A 21219-nucleotide genomic window follows, 5' to 3' on the forward strand; every position below is an offset into this window, starting at 1 on the left:
ATAAGGTTAAACATCAGCAAAAGGACAAAAATAAATATTTTCAGCATGAAACAATCTAGGGAGCGTAAATTTCAAAAAAAAAAAAAAACAATCTAGGGAACGCATAATTAAGGGTATGGTTGATGGTAACTCTGGCGTGCACAATGGTTAGGTGAAGAACTCTTCCTAGTTTAGCGTTCGTGACGGGAATATGAACCCATCTGGACATATAGAATTGGTCAGCTAAATTACAAAGCGACGAGCAATACAGAGCCAAAAAATAATAAGAACCACGAACTTTTTTTAACACAAAGAACCAGGATCTATTCTTCCTAAATTACTAGTCAATATTCTTCCAAAATGTCAAGTCATATTATCCATTACGGATTCTATTATTCTGAAGTTTATTCTCTAGGTTATATAATCTGTAACATTTGAACTTTGATGTTATTTACAAGAATTTGTGACACTAAATTTCTTAAATATTTAAAATTTAATTAACACCAATTAGTTTTAGATAAAATTCAAGCATGACTACAAATACAACATTCTCCTTTCATTTCACTTTATTTGTTGCTGTAGAATTTTTTTTTGTTTCAAAATAACTCTTATTTTACAATTTTAATGAAAAATTATTAACAATATTTTTTAATTTATTTTTTTCTATTGGTTAAAATATGGTTACCAGTATAGATAGTGATATTTTTATTTTGGAAATAAGTAAAATTAAATGTTCTCTTAATTTATGTGCATAGACCTAAAACGATAAGTAAAATGAAACAGAAAAAATATAATAACACTAACATTTAAGGCATAGTTTAAAATCATTAGTTAAATAACATTGAATTTGATTAGATTAAATTATAGTGTTAAATTCATAATTAAATAAAATCCCCTGAAATTTTAATTTCAAGGTTGATTGCATAGTTAAACTACCCCAACGTTCTCAAACAAAAGACAGCTATATACTAATCTTGGTTTACATTATTACTCTCTATTTTGTTATAAGTGTCATTTGATACTTATGATTATAAGTGTCATTTGATACATTTGTATACATATTAAAAAATCATTTAGTTTTGTAAACTGTAGAATAAAATTAATAATTTCTTCATTCAAATATAAAAATGACACTTATTTTATAACGAATTTTTTCTCTAAAACGATATTTAATACGAAACAGAGGGAGTAGGAAATTATAAAAGAAACTAAATCTACCAAGTTTTACAAACAGTAACAAACAAAGAACTTCAAACAAACATGCTATACACGTTCCATATCATTTTCTATCTTTTATACAACGTAGTAGAAAACGTTTATTCACATGTTATACACGTTTCGTAAATTAACACACATGACCGCAATCCCATGGAGTCGACTCCGGATTCCCTCGTCGGTGATTACGATTTCTGGTTTTCATCGTCGGTTATGGTTTCTTCAGTTACTTTCTACAAAGAACTAAAATGGCTATTTAATATTTACTAACACGAGGAAAATATTTAAGATCTTCTATTTTATTTATTTTTTTGTTAGCCCACAGTTTTTCCCTTCATGGCTTTCTCGTTCTTTGTCTCTAACCACATAATCACTCTCTATATATAGATAACAAGCTTCACAACTTACCATGAACAAGTAAAAGAACAAGAGCAAGATAAAATATCAATAAGCCAAAACAAAAACAAAAACATAAACAACCAAGACAAGATCATGATCGAGAAGGAGACAACCGAAAAGATCGAGATCGAGATCAAGACCAAGAACGACCTCAACGACCAAGACCAAGAAGTCAATAAGGACAACATGAGCGACCAAGACAAAACCATGAAAGGCCTCGGTGAAAAGTGGCCAGAACCAATCATCCGAGTGCAGTCCCTGGCCGAGAGTAACCTCACCACCGTCCCCGACCGTTTCATCAAGCCGCCGTCTCAACGCCCTAATGAAACCATTGCTATCAACCACCAACCGGAAACTGCCGCCATAAATATCCCGGTCATAGACCTAAGCAGCGTCTTATCCGGCAACCAAGAGGACAAGGAGAGGATCTCGGAGGCATGCCGTGAGTTTGGGTTCTTTCAGGTAAAAAATGAAATTTGATGTTTCACTTTTGTTTTCGTTTTGATTGTAGTATGTTACGTGTTTGAAAAATGCTTTTTCGGTTCAATATAATTTACAATATAAACAATTACTAAATTCAAAAATAATATATATATACATATTCTTCATAATACATATTGGCTTTAGTGTATATATATGACAACTATAGAAAATCACGAGGTTTCATTTTTTATTGCACCAAAATCAGTTTTGGTTCAGTATAAGAATATGACTTTGGTTCGGTTTATACACACAAACGGTCCTATTTTAAGGTGATCAACCATGGGGTAAGGCCTGAGTTGATGGCCGCCGCTAGAGAAGCTTGGAGAAGCTTCTTCCATTTGCCTGTAGAAGCTAAAGAAGCTTACTCGAACTCCCCAAGTACCTATGAAGGTTACGGAAGCAGATTGGGTGTAGAAAAAGGAGCACTTCTTGATTGGAATGATTATTACTTTCTCAATTTTCTTCCTCTTGTCTTGAAGGATGTCAACAAATGGCCTTCTTTACCATCAAACATTAGGTAATTGATAAGTATCCCATCTTCCTTTTCTCTCTTTTTTTTTCCTTTTCTCTTGTTTCCTAATGGGTTTTGTTAATATAATAACGAAAATTTTGTTTGATATGAAAATTGAGAACCTGTAGCAAGTATACTTGATCTTTGAACTTAGTTACATTTAGCTTTGGACATTTTATCCCGACCCGAAAACTCCAATGAGAACCAACCCAAAAATAGATAATTATTTTCGCCATAAATAATCATTGATCATTATTTTACCCTGATCTTTCAAGACTTCGCCATAATTGATCAGTTTCAAGACCCAATCTGAGCTTTAGTCAAAAAAAAAAAAAGAAAGAAAAGACCCAATCTGAGTTGATGACTCCACTCCTAGTTACCTTTTTATTTTTAAATAGTCATTTATGGCGAAGTCGTATAAATTGATTCTTTTTTGGGCTTCTTTCAAAAACAACCTACAAATTCAATTCAACCCCAAAACCAACCTCTTTTTTTTTGTCATTACTATTCACCATGAAAAGTTCCAAACTATCCTTATGTTTTTAAATTATTTACAAAATTGCCATTATTATTTAATTATTTAATAATTTCGAAAATCATAAAAAACCTATTACACCCTAAACATTTCTTCTTATTTACAATAATGCCATTATCATCAATTTTTCAACCACCATTAACAACCATTTTTGAGCTCATTAAACCTCAAGAATTCAATATACAACCACTTTGTTGTGATTCTAAGCAAAAAAACTCTCATTTCCTCTCATTTCCTCTCATTTCCTCTCCATTTCAATCTAAAAATCTCCCATAACTTTCATTTTCATAACTATAATTTCATATTTTCGAGTTTACACTGTTGTGAGTAGGCAAAGTTGGATCCTTTTACTCATATTTGGAGCTTGGACGGTGGAAAAGGGTGGAAACAAGCTTTACATCGGAAAAAGGTTACTGTTTTCATGGTTTTCATCATTTTTTCAGATCTGTGTCGCGACAGTAGACTGTTTTGTACGTCTACGGGAAGGAGTAGACTTACATTGCGGTCTACAAGTCAACGCACAGGTTAGTTTTGCAATTGACCAAAATGCTAAAAAACACATAAAATAGACTTTGTTGGAAGTCTACGACTTTTCCTTTGATAACAAAAAAAAATAGTATGTAAACTTACAAAGAAGTCTACGTAAAGAGGTTAGTTTTTGCATTTGACCGAACTTTTGACTTTTCAAAGTAGACTTCCGAAACAGTCTACGAAATGTAGACTGCTAGTAAAGTCTACAGAAGGTCAGTTTTGCATTTGACCCAAACTTTGACTATGTTGATTAAGTTAGTTTTGTATTTGACTAAAATTTTTAAAAGTTGACCAGGATGGAAAAAAGTTGTAGATTTCTTATTCCGTCTACCGAACTCTGAAAAAAAAAAGTAGACTGCCTCTGAAGTCTACTATTTTATTTTGGTCAAATGCAAAAGTAACCCATCGGATTATCGCGTAGACTTCAGATACCGTCTACAAAGATGTAGACGTTTGTGTCAGTCTATGTTTAGAAAGTCAACTTGGTCAATTGCAAAAACTAACCTGTTCAGAAAAATAAAATAAATGTAGACGGTTCTTGAAGTCTACTTTTCGTCTGTAGACTGTTGTTGAAGTCTACTTTTCAAAGTCAAATTTGGGATGAGTTCTGGTCAATCGCAAAAACTAACCTTTTCAAAATGTAGACTGAAAACAAAGTCTACTTGTGTAAAATCACAACATTTTTTTTAAATAAAGATAGTAACCCGTGAATTTTGCAATTGCAAAAACTAACCCAAACTTGTAGACCTATATAATAGTCTACATTTCTGTTGACAGAAACGAAAGTCTACTGTTGAAAATATATAAAAAGTGAATTTGTGTATTATTCATAATGTATTTTCAAGATTTTTTTGTTTCAAATTGTGTATTAGTTAATACTAATTGTTCTTAACTATTTTTAAAAGATAATATTTTATAATTAGGAAACTATCGAATTTTTTGTTTGAGTATGTAGTTTGGTAACATGTGTAGACGTCTCTGGAAGTCTACATTTATAATTTTATCAAACATAAAATTATTGTTCGCTAATTTTGTAAATGTATTATTTTTGCAGGTAATGGTTAATTTGCCTGTTGTGTATGGAGAATGGGTGGTGAAAGGCTCTTTGTGGGAGTTTGTGGTTGATAAATGGAAAAAAGGGAGAATGTTCTTTGTGCATGATGGTTGTACATATGGTGAACTTCTTGAAATGGCACAAGAAGATTATGATCTGAACAAGAAAACCGAGAAGGTGGAGCTGACATATTCCTTACCAGACGTACTTTTAGAGCAAATGGGTCCAAATACTCCTCCTATGCATGTCACGAGTGATAGACAAGTACGGAACTTGATCGAGTTATGTAAGACCCACATTGTACGCCTTTGTGTATCAAGCCAGTGTCAAGTAGAAGCTGGAGGTGACGACGATGCTCAAGAAACTGCTGATGTTGCTGTTGATGCTGATGTGTCTGATAGTGGTGATGAAGGGTTTGATAAAGATTGGAATGAGGCTGATGATGCTCAAGAAACTGATGATGATGCTCAAGAAACTGCTGATGTTTCTGTTGATGCTGATGATGCGGTTGATGCTGTTGATGCTGTAAACTACAGTGATTATGGGAAATTGAAAGATGAGGATTCTGATGATCAAGGGTTTTATGATGGACAACAAGCGGAGTATGCTGGTACTGGAGGAAGATTGATGTCTTTTAATGAAGATATATATGTCGGTCAGAGTTTTGCTAGTAAGGCTGAGCTCGTTGCAAAGCTGAAGTTGGTTGCTGTGAAAGGTAAATTTACGTTCACAGCTTACAAGACAACAAAAACTTTGTACGTGGCTAAGTGTCGTGTTGAAGGATGTGGTTGGAAGCTCAGAGCGAGTGTGAAGCATGGACCAAAGACATTTTGGGTGACAAAATATTTGAAAACTCATACATGTTCAGTGGGGGATCGGATGGCTCAACGGAAACAGTATACTCCGAAATATGTTGCTAGACTGTTTATTGAGTCTATTGGGATTATAGATGGGATTACACCGAAGCATATCGAAGATTCGATGCGGAACATGTTTGGTCTGAACCTGGGTTACACCACTTCTTACCGAGCTTTGCTATGTGCCCAAGAGATGGTGAGAGGAACAGCAGAAGATGGATATGAGAATCTGCCTTCTTATTTGCGTCAGATCGAGCAATCGAATCCGGGAACTGTCACATGTCTTGAGAAAGATGATAAGAACCGATTTAAATATCTATTCCTATCTTTTGGAGCTTCGATAGCTGGTTGCAACTATCTTAGGAGGGTTCTTGTGGTAGATGGCACTCATCTAAGTGGAAAGTATGAAGGAGTTATGCTAGTTGCTGCTGCCCAAGACGGTAACTTTCAGATTTTTCCATTGGCTTTTGCGATTGTGGATGCGGAAAATGATGATTCGTGGGAATGGTTTTTTACCCAATTGCGGAGATGTGTTTCAGATCAGTATGCTTTGGTGATAGTTTCTGACAGACACAAATCCATTAAGAAGGCGTGTGAGAAGGTTTTCCCTTGGGCAAAGAGAGGAATTTGTTATTATCATCTACAACAGAACATAGTCCAAAAGTTCAAGGGAAAGCACATGTTGTACTTGGTCAAAGGCGCTGCTTATGCACATACGCTCTTCGATTTTAATCGCTACATGGATGAGATACGGAGTATAAACCCAGACCTTGCAACTTATTTGGAGGATGCTGACGTCTCTTTATGGTCACGAGTGCACTTTCAAGGTGACAGATACAACATAAAGACTAGCAACATCGCAGAATCTATTAACTCTGCACTTAAGCCAGCCAGAGGATTCCCCATCTCATTCCTTCTTGAATTTATACGGGAGAAGCTTGGAAGGTGGTTTTTTAAAAGGAGAGAAGATGCTTTAAGTCTCACATCACAACATAGTCGTGGGGTTGAAAAAATATTGGCTATTCGGGAAGAGTATGCAGATATGATGAAAGTGGAACGGATTGATGGTTGGCGATTTGTTGTGAGAGGAGGACACCGAGATTGTATTGTTGACTTGGAACTTCGAAGGTGCCAATGTGGTGTGTTCGATATTGAGAAGATACCTTGTTCACATGCCATTGCAGCTGCAAAAGATGTAAACATTCATGTCTCTACTCTTGTATGCCAATCCTATTCAAAGGAGTATCTTTATGCAGCATACGCAGCAAATATTTATCCCAAAAGTGAGGATTTGGAAGCTCTCAAGAGTGAGGATTTGGAAGCTCCCGAAAGTGAGGACTTGGAAGCGCCCAAAAGTGAGGATCTGGAAGCTTCTGAAAGTGAGGACACATCACCTACTGATGAAGATTTGGAAGCTCTCAGTAAGGACAAAGAAGGTAAGGACAAAGAAGCTTCGAACAAGCATAAATGCCTTCCTCCTGCTGTCAAGCGTGGTCCGGGTAGGCAAAAGAAATCGAGGTGGCAAACTTGGCTTGAAATTTCTAGGATGAGGGGAAACAAACCACGTAAGCAGCACAAGGACTATAGTTGCTCCCAGTGCAAGAAACCGGGCCACACCCGTCCTAATTGTCCAGGATGAAAGGTCTTATGTATTGAACTTATGTTGGATTTGGCTTATGTATTGAACTTATGTTGAACTTATGACTAGTATTGTTGCTTTGGATGTTGTCTTATGTATTGAACTTATGTTGGATTTGTGGATTTTTAGTCAATATTGAACTTATGAGTTGTATTGTTGCTTTGGATGTTGTCTTATGTGATGAATGTTGAGTTTGTAGGTCTTTAGACAGGTTTATTACATGTCTGCTTTCGGCCGAGCAGACTTTTTAGTTAGTCTACTATGAATGAAGACTACTATGTAAGTCTATATTTTTCGTTGAATTTGTCAAAAACAAGAGTACTGATGTAATGAAAAAAAAAAGAATAATACTGATAATCTCTGATACAAAAGAAGCTGCCTCATTGTCTAGCAGCAGACTTAAGTATTAGTCTTCTTTAAAAGAAGACTTTCACAGAAGTCTGCTGCATGCAAAATACATAGTCTGTTACAACTACAAGTCTGGTACAAAAACCTACTACATCAGTCTGCTACTCACAGCACAATACAATAGTCTGGTAAAAAAAAATCTACTAGATATATCCGTTGAGGAAAGTCACCCAAAAAACTTCAAACTTTCCTCCAATTCTACCCCAAAAGTGAACTGCAAACCTTACTCATAAACAAGTGCAGTTTTGTACTCTCTAGTTTCTGTGCCGTTTATGTTGGTCTCGTCAAATATCTCTGCCGCTAGCTTCGCCCTCATTTGTTTCACATTCTTATCACAGAAGTCATGAAACGGGAATGCCAAGCCAAGTGCATGACATTCTATGTACTTCAAACAGTACACTCCACAATCACCACTTTGTACATTCTGTGGTGTCTCGGTTGCTGGGACCCTCTCATGTGTGAAATCAACCGTGTACAACTCCCTGTCCTCACCGCGAGATAGCATATGCAGCATGTACGGCAGCATGTGCGCAATAGGCTTCACAGCCTCGGCAATTTCCTTATCGTCGGTGTGACCAACAAAACTGTCCCAAATCACTATGTGTCTCCTCGGGATTGATATCCAACAAGCTACCCAATGATCCTCGTTGATAAACAATGGCACATATATATCATCAATCTCTAGCACCCATGTTTTGTCTGATCTGCAATAAGCTGGGTGCTCGCCAGTGTAGTAGTATAAGGCCCCGGACGGGAGCAGTTTACCTGAGCCGTCGGGATTGGCAGGAGAGTTCAAAAACTCTTTGTACTTTGCTGACCAAATTTGAGTGAACGCAGTATCCAGCAGGCAAATTCTGTCCGACCTAAACCATTCTGGGTGCTTCGTGTACCGGAGTCTTAAGAGATTAATCCCAGCATCCATGTGCTGCATTTACAAAATTAGACTTCCATCAGAAACAAGTCTACATCAGAGAGAACTCCAATTCGTAGAACTTTAAAAACACTCCCAGTTTCGACTCTTTGAGCTCCTCCCATTCTTTTTCATTGAGTGCTTCACGAAGAGCAGAGAAGAGCCTTGTGTTACTACTGTAGTAGCCAATGCTTTTAGCCGGCACTGGCTCCTGCCCTACAGTAAATTGCCTTGGTGGGAAATCAAGCTGTTCCATTTTAAATCCTGCAGGAAAAACAACAACAAAATTATCAAATAATTCTGCAAATCAAACAAACAAATAAGTATGCAGGACAAAGAAGTCTACACGAGTCAAAAGAAGTCTACACGAGTCAAAAGAAGTCTACACGAGTCAAAAGAAGTCTACACGAGTCAAAAGAAGTCTACACGAGTCAAAAGAAGTCTAACTAGAAACAGAGATGAATCACCTTTCGTTCGCCGGAGATATGAAACGCCACTAACGTGAGAAGAAGTCACCGTCTAAAATCTAAAACAAAAAGAAGTAAAGGTGGTTACTTTATACCAAGAATCGCCCACAGACACTAAATGGAAGATATTTAACTTACCAGAGAGAAGATATGGGACTGACGAAGTGGATGGTGACTAGTTTGGGGGCGGAGATATGAAACAGCGAGAGTAGAAGCCGTGCGACTGATTGGAGGCAGAGACACCGTTCGTTCGCCAACAAGAGTAGAGAATCGCCGCCTGAGATATTCAACGAAACGAGGTAAAGGTGGTTACTTTATAGCCTTAAACCTGGACAGACACTAAACCAGAGAGTAAAAGAGATTTACTTACCGGAGAGAAACGGCTGCCTGGTTAGGGTTCGCCGGAAATCTCCCAGGAGCAGACGGAGCAGCCGATGACGAGGTTGAGAGAAGATACAGACCGACGGAACAGACGGTGAGGAGGTTGAGCGCCGGAAACGGCGTGGTTAGGGTTCGCGAAGCGGCGTGGTTAGGGTTCGCCGGAAATCTCCCCGGAAATCGCCTTCATCGATGGCGGCAGGATTAGGGTTTTCTTAATAGAAAAAAGCTTAGGAAATCGTATTTATATGCTGGGTAACTTTTCTGGTTAGGTTAAAAATGTTTGGTTTGAAGTAGATTTGGTTAAAATTAAAATTGGTTGACTCCGGTTTGGCTAAAATCGTAGAGAGTAGACTTCTTTGTTTGTCTACCTTTTTGTCAGTCTACAATATTTTAATTTCCTATTTTATTTTGTTGTTTTAGTAAATTTATATATGAAATACTAAATTTTTTTCTTTATTTATTAATAGTTATAATGTGTGATTTTACTTTTTTATTCATAAACTCAATTTATAGAAGAAAAAATGACTTTTTGTACACTTATTACAGTAGACTGAATTGTAAGTCTACAAAACCCTAAACCACAAAACCCAAACCCTAAACCACGAAACTCAAACCCTATATGTTAGTTTGATAGGAAATTATTGTATCAAAAATCAAATTTACAAAATCTAAACTACTCAGTAATAATATGTTAATTAAACAAAAAAAACAATCAAAATCTAACTCTAAAGATCTAACCTCTAAAGATATAACATGTTATGTTATGTAACCTTTGTTACTAAACCACAAACATTGTCTCACATGGTTACCAAATCAACATATATTTTTTTTAGCTGTTCACTTATATACAAATTTAGTTTATAAACTTCATATTAACATTTACATTGATGATTAATTAATAATTTCATAAAAAATAATTTTATATATTTTTAAATGTAATTAACTAGATTAAATTACATTGTAGACTACAAATTAAGTCGACAATGTAGACCGTGTATGACATCTACGGATATGTAGACTATGTTTGTTATGTGTAGACTTACGAAGGACAGAACAGTAAAATGACTTTATGTTTTTTTGTTTGGTCACAAGGGCTAAATAGTAGTTTTAACACTCCTTTAAGTTGGGTTTGCAATTGATTGAATATGGGGTCTACTTTTAGGGTTGCAATCAACTTTTGGGTTGGTTTTAGCAATTCTCCCTTCTTTTTTCCTGCAATATTAAAGGAAGACTATCTTTATGACAACTAGTTGGGCGTTATGTTTCTCTGTTTTAAAAACATGTTTATAATGGATATTATAGAGAAGTTGTGGACGAGTACGGTGAAGAACTAGTGAAGCTAGGCGAGAGGCTTATGAGGATATTATCGTCAAACTTGGGAGTAAATGAAGAACAACTTCAAGAAGCATTTGGTGGAGAAGATTTTGGTGCATGTATGAGGGTTAACTATTACCCGAAATGCCCTCGACCAGAGCTTGCCCTCGGCCTCTCCCCTCATTCAGATCCCGGTGGCATTACCATCCTCTTGCCGGACGATCAAGTCGCCGGCCTTCAAGTCCGTCACGGTGACATGTGGATTACCGTCAATGCTCTCCCCAACGCTTTTGTCGTTAATCTAGGCGATCAAATGCAGGTAACCCTATTTTTCCTCCTTCTATTGCTTGAGGTCTACGTTTTCTTCTTCATTTTTGGTGGATTTGTTTTCATTTGTCTATTCCCATTTATTTACAAACCACAATATGTACTTCGTAAAACAAAGTAACTACTAATATGAATAGAATGTTGACAAAAGAGTAGTACATATTATGTTTTTATACGGCAGTTGGTGAAAGATGATAATTCTAGTATAGTGCCATGTTTTCGACATGTCGGAGAAAATATTAATATGACAATCAGTTTCAACTTTATGGCAACACTTTTTTTTAAAAAAAAAAAATATATATATATTATATATCTATATAATTTTTATTAAAAAGTTATAGTATGCTCAAGTCACTTTCATCACATTGATTTATATAAGATAATATTCTAAATAAACAAATTGTAACTAGTTGAATAGTCATTAACCCAAAAAAAAAAATTATTCTAGTGGTTTTTCAAAGCGCATTCACAAATCGAGCATATTGAGGAATGAGGAGGATGGTCATGGCTCTCACGTTTGATCAAGTTGAAGTGTGATATTTTAGTTATCCAATATTATAAGCTTTTGCATTGTTTCGACGCTGAACATACTTTTCTTGAAAAAAAACGCTAAAGATATTTCTAAACGCGGTTTATATATGATAGGTATACTAAGAAAACAATTTTTTTTTGTGAAAATGGCAGATACTAAGCAATTCGATATACAAGAGTTCGGAGCATCGAGTGATAGTGAACTCGCAGAAAGAAAGGGTTTCACTTGCATTCTTCTATAACCCTAAGAGTGACATTCCTATCCAGCCACTGGAACAACTTGTCAGCTCTACTAATCCTCCGTTATATCCTCCCATGTCCTATGATCAATACAGACTCTTCATTCGAACTCACGGTCCACGCGGCAAATCCTACGTTGAGTCTCATGTATCCCTCGTTAATGGATAAAGAGACGAAATGTAAGTCGACTTGCTTATGTAACTCAACTACTAGTGCAGTACATTAATATTTAATCGAGCAATTAACGTGTATACATTAATCTTCTTTTGAGCAATGTGTAAACTGAAGGATATATCATCTTAATAGGCTATTTGGTGAGGACATTGAAGCAGATGCTAATGATCGACGAATATATAGATATAATGGAGATCAGAATGAATCAATAAAAGTACCTAAAATACTATTTGTTGTTTATAGTTCGTGTGATTTGGATAATTTGTGGTTGCTATGTATTTTCAGTTTTATTGTATTATAAAAATATATAATATAAAAATATCATATAGTTTATCATTATCCAGTAGTTGCTCTCTTTCCAAAAATGGTTACCTAATTCATATTTAATTGGCCAATAATTTTTTAATAAATGAAATGTATTATTATATTGAAAAACTTGACTGAAAGTTTTTGTTTTGGAAATTATTTTATATTCATATTCTTAGAAAGAAAGAATTGACTGAAAGACTTGACTGATTATGGATCATTATGGTGCTTTGAAATTGCTATTGGATGCTCCAAACTAGTTGGACGTTTTGTTTTTCTGTTTGGAAAAATAGTTTATCGTGAATATTATAGACAAGTGATGGCTGACGACCTTGAAGAACTATTGAATATGTTCAACAACAAACGAGTAACTCGTGAAGCTAGACGAGAAACATTTGAGAATATTATTGTCAAATCTGAGACTAAAACTTGAGACTAAAAGAACAACTTTAAGAAGCATTTGGTGGAGAAGATGTAGGCACATGTATGATATGGTTTATTTTCACTGGAGCCAGCCCTCGGTCTCTCCCCTCATTGTGATCCCACCGGTTTATTTTGTTCCTCTCTTAACCCATTGCTAACCAGTGGAGAAAAATAGGGGCCAATTTGACTCCATATTTCTCAACGTGACGACGCTAAGCCGAATTTCACTTCTTTTCATCGGCTAATGAACCTTTTGATGCTCGACCCTCTTGGCGGAAGATCAAGTCGCTGGCCTTCAAGTCCGTATTGGTGACACGTAGATTACCGTCAAAGCTCTCTGCCTCTCTCCCACGTTTTTGTAGTCAAGGCTATCAAATTCAAGTAGTAACCCTAATTTCTTTTAACGTTTTTGCTTTACCTTTTTTCCTTATTTATTACGTAAGTTCTAAGTATATTTTTTTCGTAGATCTGTTTTCCGTTGTATATTTCCGTTTATTTACAAATTAAAACATATATTTCAGAGACCAAAACAGCTACGAGTATGAATAGAATGTTGACAAAAGACTACAAAATTTGTTTGTATATATGGCAGTTGGTAAACGAGGATAATCCTAGTTTTATAGTATAGTCCCACGTTTTCGTCATGTCGTACAAAATATTAATATGACAATCAGTTTCAACTTTATGCCAAAATTTTGAAAACATATATATATATATATATATATTGTAATATTTTCGGAAAAGTTATGATGACTCGCGTCGCTTTCATATAAAACATCAAATGATTTTTGCAGGGTGATTGTTTAAATAAACAGATTGTAACCATTTGAATAGTCATTAACCAAAAAAACAACAACTAATTCGAGTACATTTTCAAAGCGCACTCACAAAATCGAGCATGTTAAGGAGGATGGTCTTGGCTCGCACGTTAATTACGTGTATAGATTAATCTTTTTTGACCAATGTGTAAACTGAAGAATATATCACCTGAATAAGTTATTTAGTGAGGATATATATCGAACTTATGAAGTGTCAACTCAACTGGATACTGAAAGATTCAAATATATATATTTGGAGATCAAAATGAAAAACAAAATACCAGAATACTATCATAGGGTCTCGTTCATGCAATTTGGATATTTTGTGGTTTACATTTACAGTTCTATTATATTATTATGATACAGAAAGTCAATAAAATGTAGTTTACATTAACAACATACCAAAATACTATCATAGGTTCTCGTTCATGCAAATGGAGTATTGTCTATCGTTATCTTGTATATTCTCTCTCTTTCCAACAACGATTAACTAATCCATATTTACTGCTGACGAGTTATATTTAATTGGCCAATACTTGTTTATTAAAATGACAACATGTATTTTTATATCCGAAAGACTTGACTGATAGACTTGGCTGAAAGACTTGACTGAAAGAATTGACCGAGATAATATAGTATATTATTTTGAGTATAAGAAAACTATGGGTTACATTACATGATGATGTTATGATGATACGCGATTGACCGATTAAATGTAATACTAATAACTAAGCAACTGATCTACCCAACAATATATTACTATCAAAATTAGCATGTGAAAGCAATGAATATCAAGTATCTAATTGCTTTAATTAATTTATGTATATAGTAGACAATTCGTGTTGACCATATTGTAAAATCTTGTTGAATCCGATTTAAGTTTTTTGTATTAGACTTGAGGGTTTGTAATGAATTAACGGTTAAAAAGATTAGAAGAATTGATTGGATGCTTATTACCCGAATTAAAATTGGTGTACCGTGTAGATATTGAGAGTCACATGCTGGCTTATTGCTCTCATACATGCATCTCTTTTTGGCTACTAATAATATATACTCCCTCCGTTCCTAAATATAGGATTTTTTGGAGTTTTTCTTTGTTCCACAATATAAGATTTTCTATATTTTTAAGGTAGTTTTGTATACTTTTGAGGTTCTTTTTTTATTAAAAGTTGTACTGATTAAATTTTATTGGTAGACAGTTATTGGAAAGTGTGTAAATGATATAAATAATTAAATAAAGTGCAAATAATTATTATAGTCTTAATAAACGTGAAAAGTGTAGAAAATCCTATATTTAGGAACAGAGGGAGTACAAGCTAGATTGTAAATCAAACTAGTAGGGGGGGGGGGGTCTATTAAATATCGATGATATTTATTTTTTGACACCAAATATCGATGATTTAGATTGACTTAGAAATCCAACCACAGCTTTTACTTATTCAATTAGTGATTTTAATGTTTTGTAAATTTGAATTAGTACGTATATAGGTTGAAAATTATGTCGTTATCCAATTAACAATTTGAATACATATTAAGATATTTTTATTGTAAGATAAAGACATGCTATAATATATGCTTACATTTTAGAGTTTCAGATTTGAACTTGGAGATGATCAACAATGTTCTAAAAGATGATCGAAACATAACATGTAGCTTGGGTGTGATTGGAAACCTTTTTACATAGCACATTTTACCATGAGCACAGAGTATCAGTTGGGCTTTGGGTAATTATGGGCTTGATTAAAGTTTGTTTTCGGATATTTGTTTCAGTATAGAGAATGGTAGCACTAGCAGTTCTTCTAACTGTTGTCAATTACAGAACTAATGGTATTACATCTCATTGTCCCTACACAAGCTCTCTGCAATCATTCCGCCTGACATCTCATATAAAGCTCAGATAACAAGTTTCATAAAATTATATGAAAAAAAAACAAAATCTCAACATAGATAAGAGACCTTAGTAAATCACATGACACATTACATTTGATGGAACACATCAGTTTTTCTTATTTGAATAATAATACTCAAACAGTTGCTACTCTCTCTCTCTCACTTAACTTCTTGAAATCCCTTTCTGGATCTCTAGAGAGAGAGAGAGAGAGAGAGAGAGAGAGAGAGAGAGAGAGAGAGAGAGAGAGAGAGAGAGTTCTGTATGCTTTAAAACTAAAGAGGTTAAAGAAACAACAACAAACAAAAAAAAAAGAGAAGAAAAAGGTTGACTAATAATATATCATTAAGACATGAGAACCAGAGTCTGTGGGAGGTGTTTTCATCATCACTGTCTTCCTTTCTTTGCACAGCAAGGCGGGCATTTATACTGCTTGATGCTCTCTGCTTTGGTGGGAGTGATCTTCACGCATTTTCCGTGGTACCAACGCTCGCAAACATCACAGCAAATCCAGAACTCATCTTGTGTGTAGTTGCCTCCACAGATTCCACAGAGAGTGTCTCCATGCTCGTCTTCTTCTTCTTCTTCATCTTCATCTTCATCCTCGTAGCTCCCTTCCATCAGTTTCGGTGTTGTGCTCTTTGGCTGCCCTTCTATTGATCTCTGGCAACAAACCCCATTTTTATGTATTTTTTTTAAGAATAGGAACACAAGAAGAATCTACAAATCAAAACCCTTTTTAGTGTACCTTAGTGCCGTTTCTGGATTTACTTCCGGAATCGGTGCTTGGCTTGTTGTCTTTGATGGGTTTCCTACCAGTCACTACATCGAAGAGAGTTGGGAGATCGTTGATCAGACTGAACAGCCGCTTCCTGCAAAATTTAAAATATGAGTTTTATGAACATAAAACAGAGATAGCTACAACTTTGCTTAGAAAAACAAAAAAAAAGATCAAGATTATTCATATTAGTATGTACCAATTGTGAGTTTCTATGTGATGTTTTATAGCAACATATGTTTCAAACAATGTAGGTTTAAGAATATCCATCCTCAAAAATAAAGTCTACAACTTGCTTTCTACTAGTCCAATAAAAGATAAGATGACTTATCATTGATAAGAGACATGTCCATGTATAATAAACTAGTGGTGGCTGACTGGCTGGTGAGCTATAAAAGCAAAGTCTAGCTTTCATTAAATGCCAAAACTAGCTTCCCTCTGAAAGAAGAAGAAGAAGAAGAAGTGGAAAAGACAATAACCAAAACAAGAATTTTTATTTTAAAGTCGAAATATATAACAATGAAATGATCTCTCACTGGTACTAATGAAAGAGCCATTTTTTGGTCTATAGACGTCTTGATTGTTGTTTTACTGTAAAACAACAATCAAGACGTCTATAGATATGAGTCAAGTCACATGAAAAAAGATATAGCCTAATAAACTGTAAAACACACACATCAAAGACAATCTCATTCGGTACAAACTCAATGATCATAACAAAAGTTTCGGTTTTGCTTAAGACTATACTTGTAACAGATTCAATACAGGGGGCTACAGAAACATAACAAGAAGAAAATAAGAGGTGGTTTGGTTTCATGTAAGAAGAAGAAGAAGAAAAACCTGTCGTTGCGATTAAGGCGAGCACCAAAGTAGAAAGAAACAGAGAGCAACCAACAATCACTATGAACAGCAACGAGAGAGAGCCAGTCTTTCCTCTGCATACCGTCCCTAGCGAAATTGATACCGAGCGCAGGCTCAGGCAGCTCCGGTGGAACTTCCTCCGCCGGCAGATTCACTTCCCACGACTCGTTCGGGTGTCCGTACAAACAAAGATTCTCCTTTTCTATACACACAATTCGAGAATAAGAAGAAAAAAAAAAGTTTAAACCTTTATTGAGCTGAATGATAGAGCTAACTTTACCCGGATCGCATTGAGAGTAGAAATCATCAACATCTGGCAACAACAACAAAAAAAAAAAGAAATTCAAACAAGTTAAAGGAAAATCCGAAGAAATCTAGGAACTTCCGAGAGAGAAAGAGAGTTTGGGATGAGAGACCTTTAGTAAGAGCACGAAGGAGAGCGGAGCGACGAGAGTTGTAATCCTTGAAGATCTCTTCTACGGTGCGAGGGTTTGAGGAAACGGCCGCCATAGCTCTCTTTACAGAGAGAGAAACGGTATTAGATCAGTTGCTAGTGGAGGAAGATCGAGGTCGACATCAATTGTTTCTGATTCGTTCGGACAAGGAGAGAGAAAATAGAGAGTTTCGAAAGAGATGAAGAAGAGAGAGAGGAAAAAAGTTTCTTAATTTTTGGGGAGTTAGGTTGCGTCAGCGAAAAGGTTTGGGTAATTGAAGAAGAAGACCGTCGCTTTAGGTAAAAGGCTTCTTTTTAACTGAGATACCCTTATTGGGCCCGTATTTTCAACGGTTTCAAGTTTAGGCCCAAAATAATCGAATTAGACTCTCGAGTTTTTTTTTTTTTTTTTTTTTTTTTTTTTTTTTTTTTAAATTAGACTCTCGAGTTGTGTAAAACTTGCGAATAAAATCGTTTTTTTTTTTGTTTTCTGTATATTTCTATTGGATTATTAGTAGTTAAGTAATGTATGTATTTTCGACAAAAAAAAAAGTAATGTATGTATTTCAGAAAAAAAGAGAGAACTTTTATGTCAATTATATGAATAGTTTTCTACTATTTTCAAATATAAATGTTATACAAGTGATAAGAGTGGTGGTTAGTCAACATAAAGACGTCTACCAAGTACCTTTTGACCATGTAATGGAATTTCAACTTTGTAGACTTTTTCTTGTGAAGTGAAACTTAAGATATGTAGAGAAGGAAAAGCAATCCAATGTAGATTATTAAAGACTAAGGAAGAAACTATCCAAGCACAAGCTTCGAGTCTTTGATTCCTATCAGTAGTTCTTGGAGAAAGAAAAAATAATAATAACGTTTCAGAAAACAAAAACAAAGCAACGGTACGACATTTTAGAATCGAAAATGGCCAAGGCAAAAACAACACATTCTATAAAGGTCTTGTTGTTGTAAATGTTTAGTCCCATTGTTGTTCCCAGAAGTAGGTCCACTCTGAAGAGTTGACGGTGTTTTTGCCATCAGCTGAAACAAGATCATAAGGTGAGTCCTCAGAGAATTCAGTTGGCATCGATTTCCAGTGAAGCGACGGTGTCCATTCCGCTTCTTTCACCACTCTCAGTATCTCTGCAGCCACCAGTTTGCTTCCTTGCGCTGACAAATGAATCCCATCTCTGTTAACCAAAAAACATTAATTTTAGTTTAATCAAAAAAATTCTCTAATTAATATGTTTTCAGAGCAAAAAAAAAAAGGTTGTTAGGGATGGATGCTGAATATACTTACGTGAAGCAAACGGTTTCCCAGTCATCTGATTTCTGAAGAGTGGAGAAGAGATCAACTACTTGTAAACCTAGCTCTTGGCACAGCTCCACGCAAGCGTCTGAATAAGTCTTGCAGAGCTCGTTTGTGCGGATCACCTCGCTCAAGTATGGGCTTTGTGACAGCAAAAAGAAGATGTAAGTCAGGACTCAGGAGCAAGCAACATATAGATGGTGGAAAATAAAGGGAAGGGAAGTTACCTTTGGTTCTGACGAAGTTTGCCCTCGTCCACTGGAGGGCAGCTTAGAAATATGATACGTGTTGAGTCCGAAAGGCTCTGATAAAAACACAACATAGAATGGAAGATAAGGCTTTAGTCCAAATCTTCATAGGAAAGAAATAACCACTTGAAAAAAGACATTTAAACATAGATGAAAAGATTAAGAATGCAAGGAAGTAACCTGAAGATGAAGAGCGATGTTCTTCATGTTGTCAACGTATTCGGTAAGTGGAACGTGAGGTCCTAGACCAGAAGGGTGAGGCGCCATTGAGTCGTTTCCTCCAAAATAGACAACTACCAGAGAAGGTTGTACCTCAGCATCCTGCATTTATTTTTCAAGTTACATACACACATATTAAAAAAACATTTAGTTTACCTATTTCTCAAATAAAATATCATTATCTACACATGTAACTATATTTCAAACAATAATATAATAAATTTAAAAATATTGTTAATTAATTTTGATTAAAATTCTAAAAAACACTTATTTTGAATCAGAAATTTTACTTTACAACTACAAATAAACTGAAATGGATAGAGTATATACTATGAGTCCATGAGTGCCATTTTCAGGCAACTATGTGGAAGAATAGTTCTTTACAAACTTACTCTTCCTACTTAAGCTATTATTTATATTAGATAAAACGCGAACAGGGCAAACAAGAGACATCCCGGAGAATAGACACACTTGTATGATCCTTCTGAGAATGTTTTATGGAAACTTTTGAACTAAGAAATGTTTCCAGGTAGATAAGTTTAAGTGAACATCCTATAATCCATCACAGTCTAGTGTATAAAGAAAGCTAATGATCCAAAAGAATCTATACAATTCACAAGAGAGAAGTACCTTGGGAAACACTTGGTCCACAACTTCCAAAGCACGAGTTGAGTTCCACCCATAATATCCTCGCAGAATGATGTCGGCCTATTATTACACGTTAGTTCACCTTAGATTAAAAAAAAGTCACAAAGTGCCCACATTAATAAATAAACATCTCCACAAACTGCTCAAAAACCTCACAACATTAAGTGCATTTTCTTTTGTTGTATCATTTCCACCACATGGTAACGATTTTACTTTTCATTGATAAACATAAACTAATTCCAGAGAAAGAGAACCAAAACACCCAATGATCATCTTCCAAGAACTAATGAGTTAAATTCAGAAAACCGAAAACAAATCTCAAAGAACATAAGTAAATGATTAAGAGAAATAACAAACAGTAATTAGCAAAGAAAGAGGCGATTCAATACTAATCACACGTATGATGAATAGCCAAAACTGTAGGTTTTCAAAGAGTGATCACACGAGAGAGCGATATACCTTACGAGCATAGACCTCGGAGAGAATGGCACCCCAACCTCCATGGCCGAAACTCATCTGAACGATGGAGGATCCAAACAGAACGATCTGAGGCCGCGACGGTCCAACCATTGTCTCTCACGCTCAAATGGCACAAACCACACGTGTCTCTCTCTCTCTTCACAGCAGCTGAAACTCGCTAGTTTTCTTCTATCCACTGCAAATGATTCCGGCCGCTAAGAGATCTACCTCTGTATCGATCTTGCGCACTGTTTGTTATAAAGGTCCGAGTTAAATGCGCGAACGTCTTATTATATATTTATTTTTCTCTTTTTTCAAAAAACAACAAAAACAAGAAAAATATATATACAGAGAAATAAAAAACAAACAAAACAAAAATCTAGTTATAGGCCTGTTTTTGTCTGTTAACTACAACATTCAATTAAAAAAAAAATTATTTCCTTTCCGTTTCAAATTAATCACAATTATTAATAAGACACAGTAAATCTTAGTGTTAAATGAATAGTATTTTGTGATTAACTTTTTCTATAATTTTTAACCAATCAAAATTTAATAAATTCAATTAATTTTAAAAAAATTTACAACTTATCATTATTATCTATTAAAAACCGCATTGAAAAGGTAAAAAGTATTTTTTTTAAATCATTTTTTTTTCTAAAATATTGATTAATACTATTCCTTTTCTTTCATATGTTTGAAGCTACGAAAAGCAAAATGATGTTAAAGGTTTAGTATTTTGAAATACGTTGTTTATGAATTTCTCTTGTAACATTTGGGAAGAAAAGTCAATAGAGTACAAGTAGAGAAATATTTACTGAGCAATAATTCAAATGATATGGTTTGTTGGTTGGTAAGTAAAGGAGCACCAAATATA

The 21219-nt window shown here is 35.1% G+C and overlaps 3 protein-coding genes and 1 long non-coding RNA gene across 4 annotated transcripts; 1 reads left to right on the forward strand and 3 right to left on the reverse strand.

Annotated features, from left to right (window-relative positions):
- Window positions 1-1629: 1629 nt before the first annotated feature.
- On the forward strand, window positions 1630-12224 carry LOC108857974 (jasmonate-induced oxygenase 1). The gene is made up of 5 exons (XM_057011392.1): window positions 1630-2055; window positions 2346-2593; window positions 10672-11002; window positions 11695-11960; window positions 12088-12224. The coding sequence occupies exons 1-4, from the start codon at window positions 1687-1689 to the stop codon at window positions 11947-11949; spliced, it is 1203 nt and encodes a 400-aa protein (XP_056867372.1). The 5' UTR covers window positions 1630-1686; the 3' UTR covers window positions 11950-11960; window positions 12088-12224.
- LOC130512911 (uncharacterized) lies at window positions 8595-10538 on the reverse strand. The gene is made up of 4 exons (XR_008946548.1): window positions 9359-10538; window positions 9127-9265; window positions 8989-9047; window positions 8595-8785 (listed from the first exon to the last, which is right to left on the reverse strand). It is a non-coding gene; the product is annotated as an uncharacterized LOC130512911 (long non-coding RNA).
- Window positions 12225-15637: 3413 nt separating the features above from the next.
- Window positions 15638-17727, reverse strand: LOC108859159 (PHD finger protein ALFIN-LIKE 2). Its single transcript, XM_018633018.2, has 5 exons — window positions 17446-17727; window positions 17310-17342; window positions 17009-17231; window positions 16139-16262; window positions 15638-16053 (listed from the first exon to the last, which is right to left on the reverse strand). The coding sequence occupies exons 1-5, from the start codon at window positions 17537-17539 to the stop codon at window positions 15778-15780; spliced, it is 750 nt and encodes a 249-aa protein (XP_018488520.1). The 5' UTR covers window positions 17540-17727; the 3' UTR covers window positions 15638-15777.
- A 525-nt stretch (window positions 17728-18252) lies between these two features.
- LOC108838186 (GDSL esterase/lipase CPRD49) lies at window positions 18253-20626 on the reverse strand. Its single transcript, XM_057010222.1, has 6 exons — window positions 20346-20626; window positions 19869-19946; window positions 19200-19340; window positions 18999-19075; window positions 18763-18912; window positions 18253-18652 (listed from the first exon to the last, which is right to left on the reverse strand). Exons 1-6 carry the CDS (start codon window positions 20454-20456, stop codon window positions 18439-18441), a joined length of 771 nt encoding a protein of 256 aa, XP_056866202.1. The 5' UTR covers window positions 20457-20626; the 3' UTR covers window positions 18253-18438.
- Window positions 20627-21219: the final 593 nt, after the last annotated feature.

Source organism: Raphanus sativus, chromosome 5 (assembly GCF_000801105.2).
Source record: "Raphanus sativus cultivar WK10039 chromosome 5, ASM80110v3, whole genome shotgun sequence".
Taxonomy (NCBI): domain Eukaryota; kingdom Viridiplantae; phylum Streptophyta; class Magnoliopsida; order Brassicales; family Brassicaceae; genus Raphanus; species Raphanus sativus.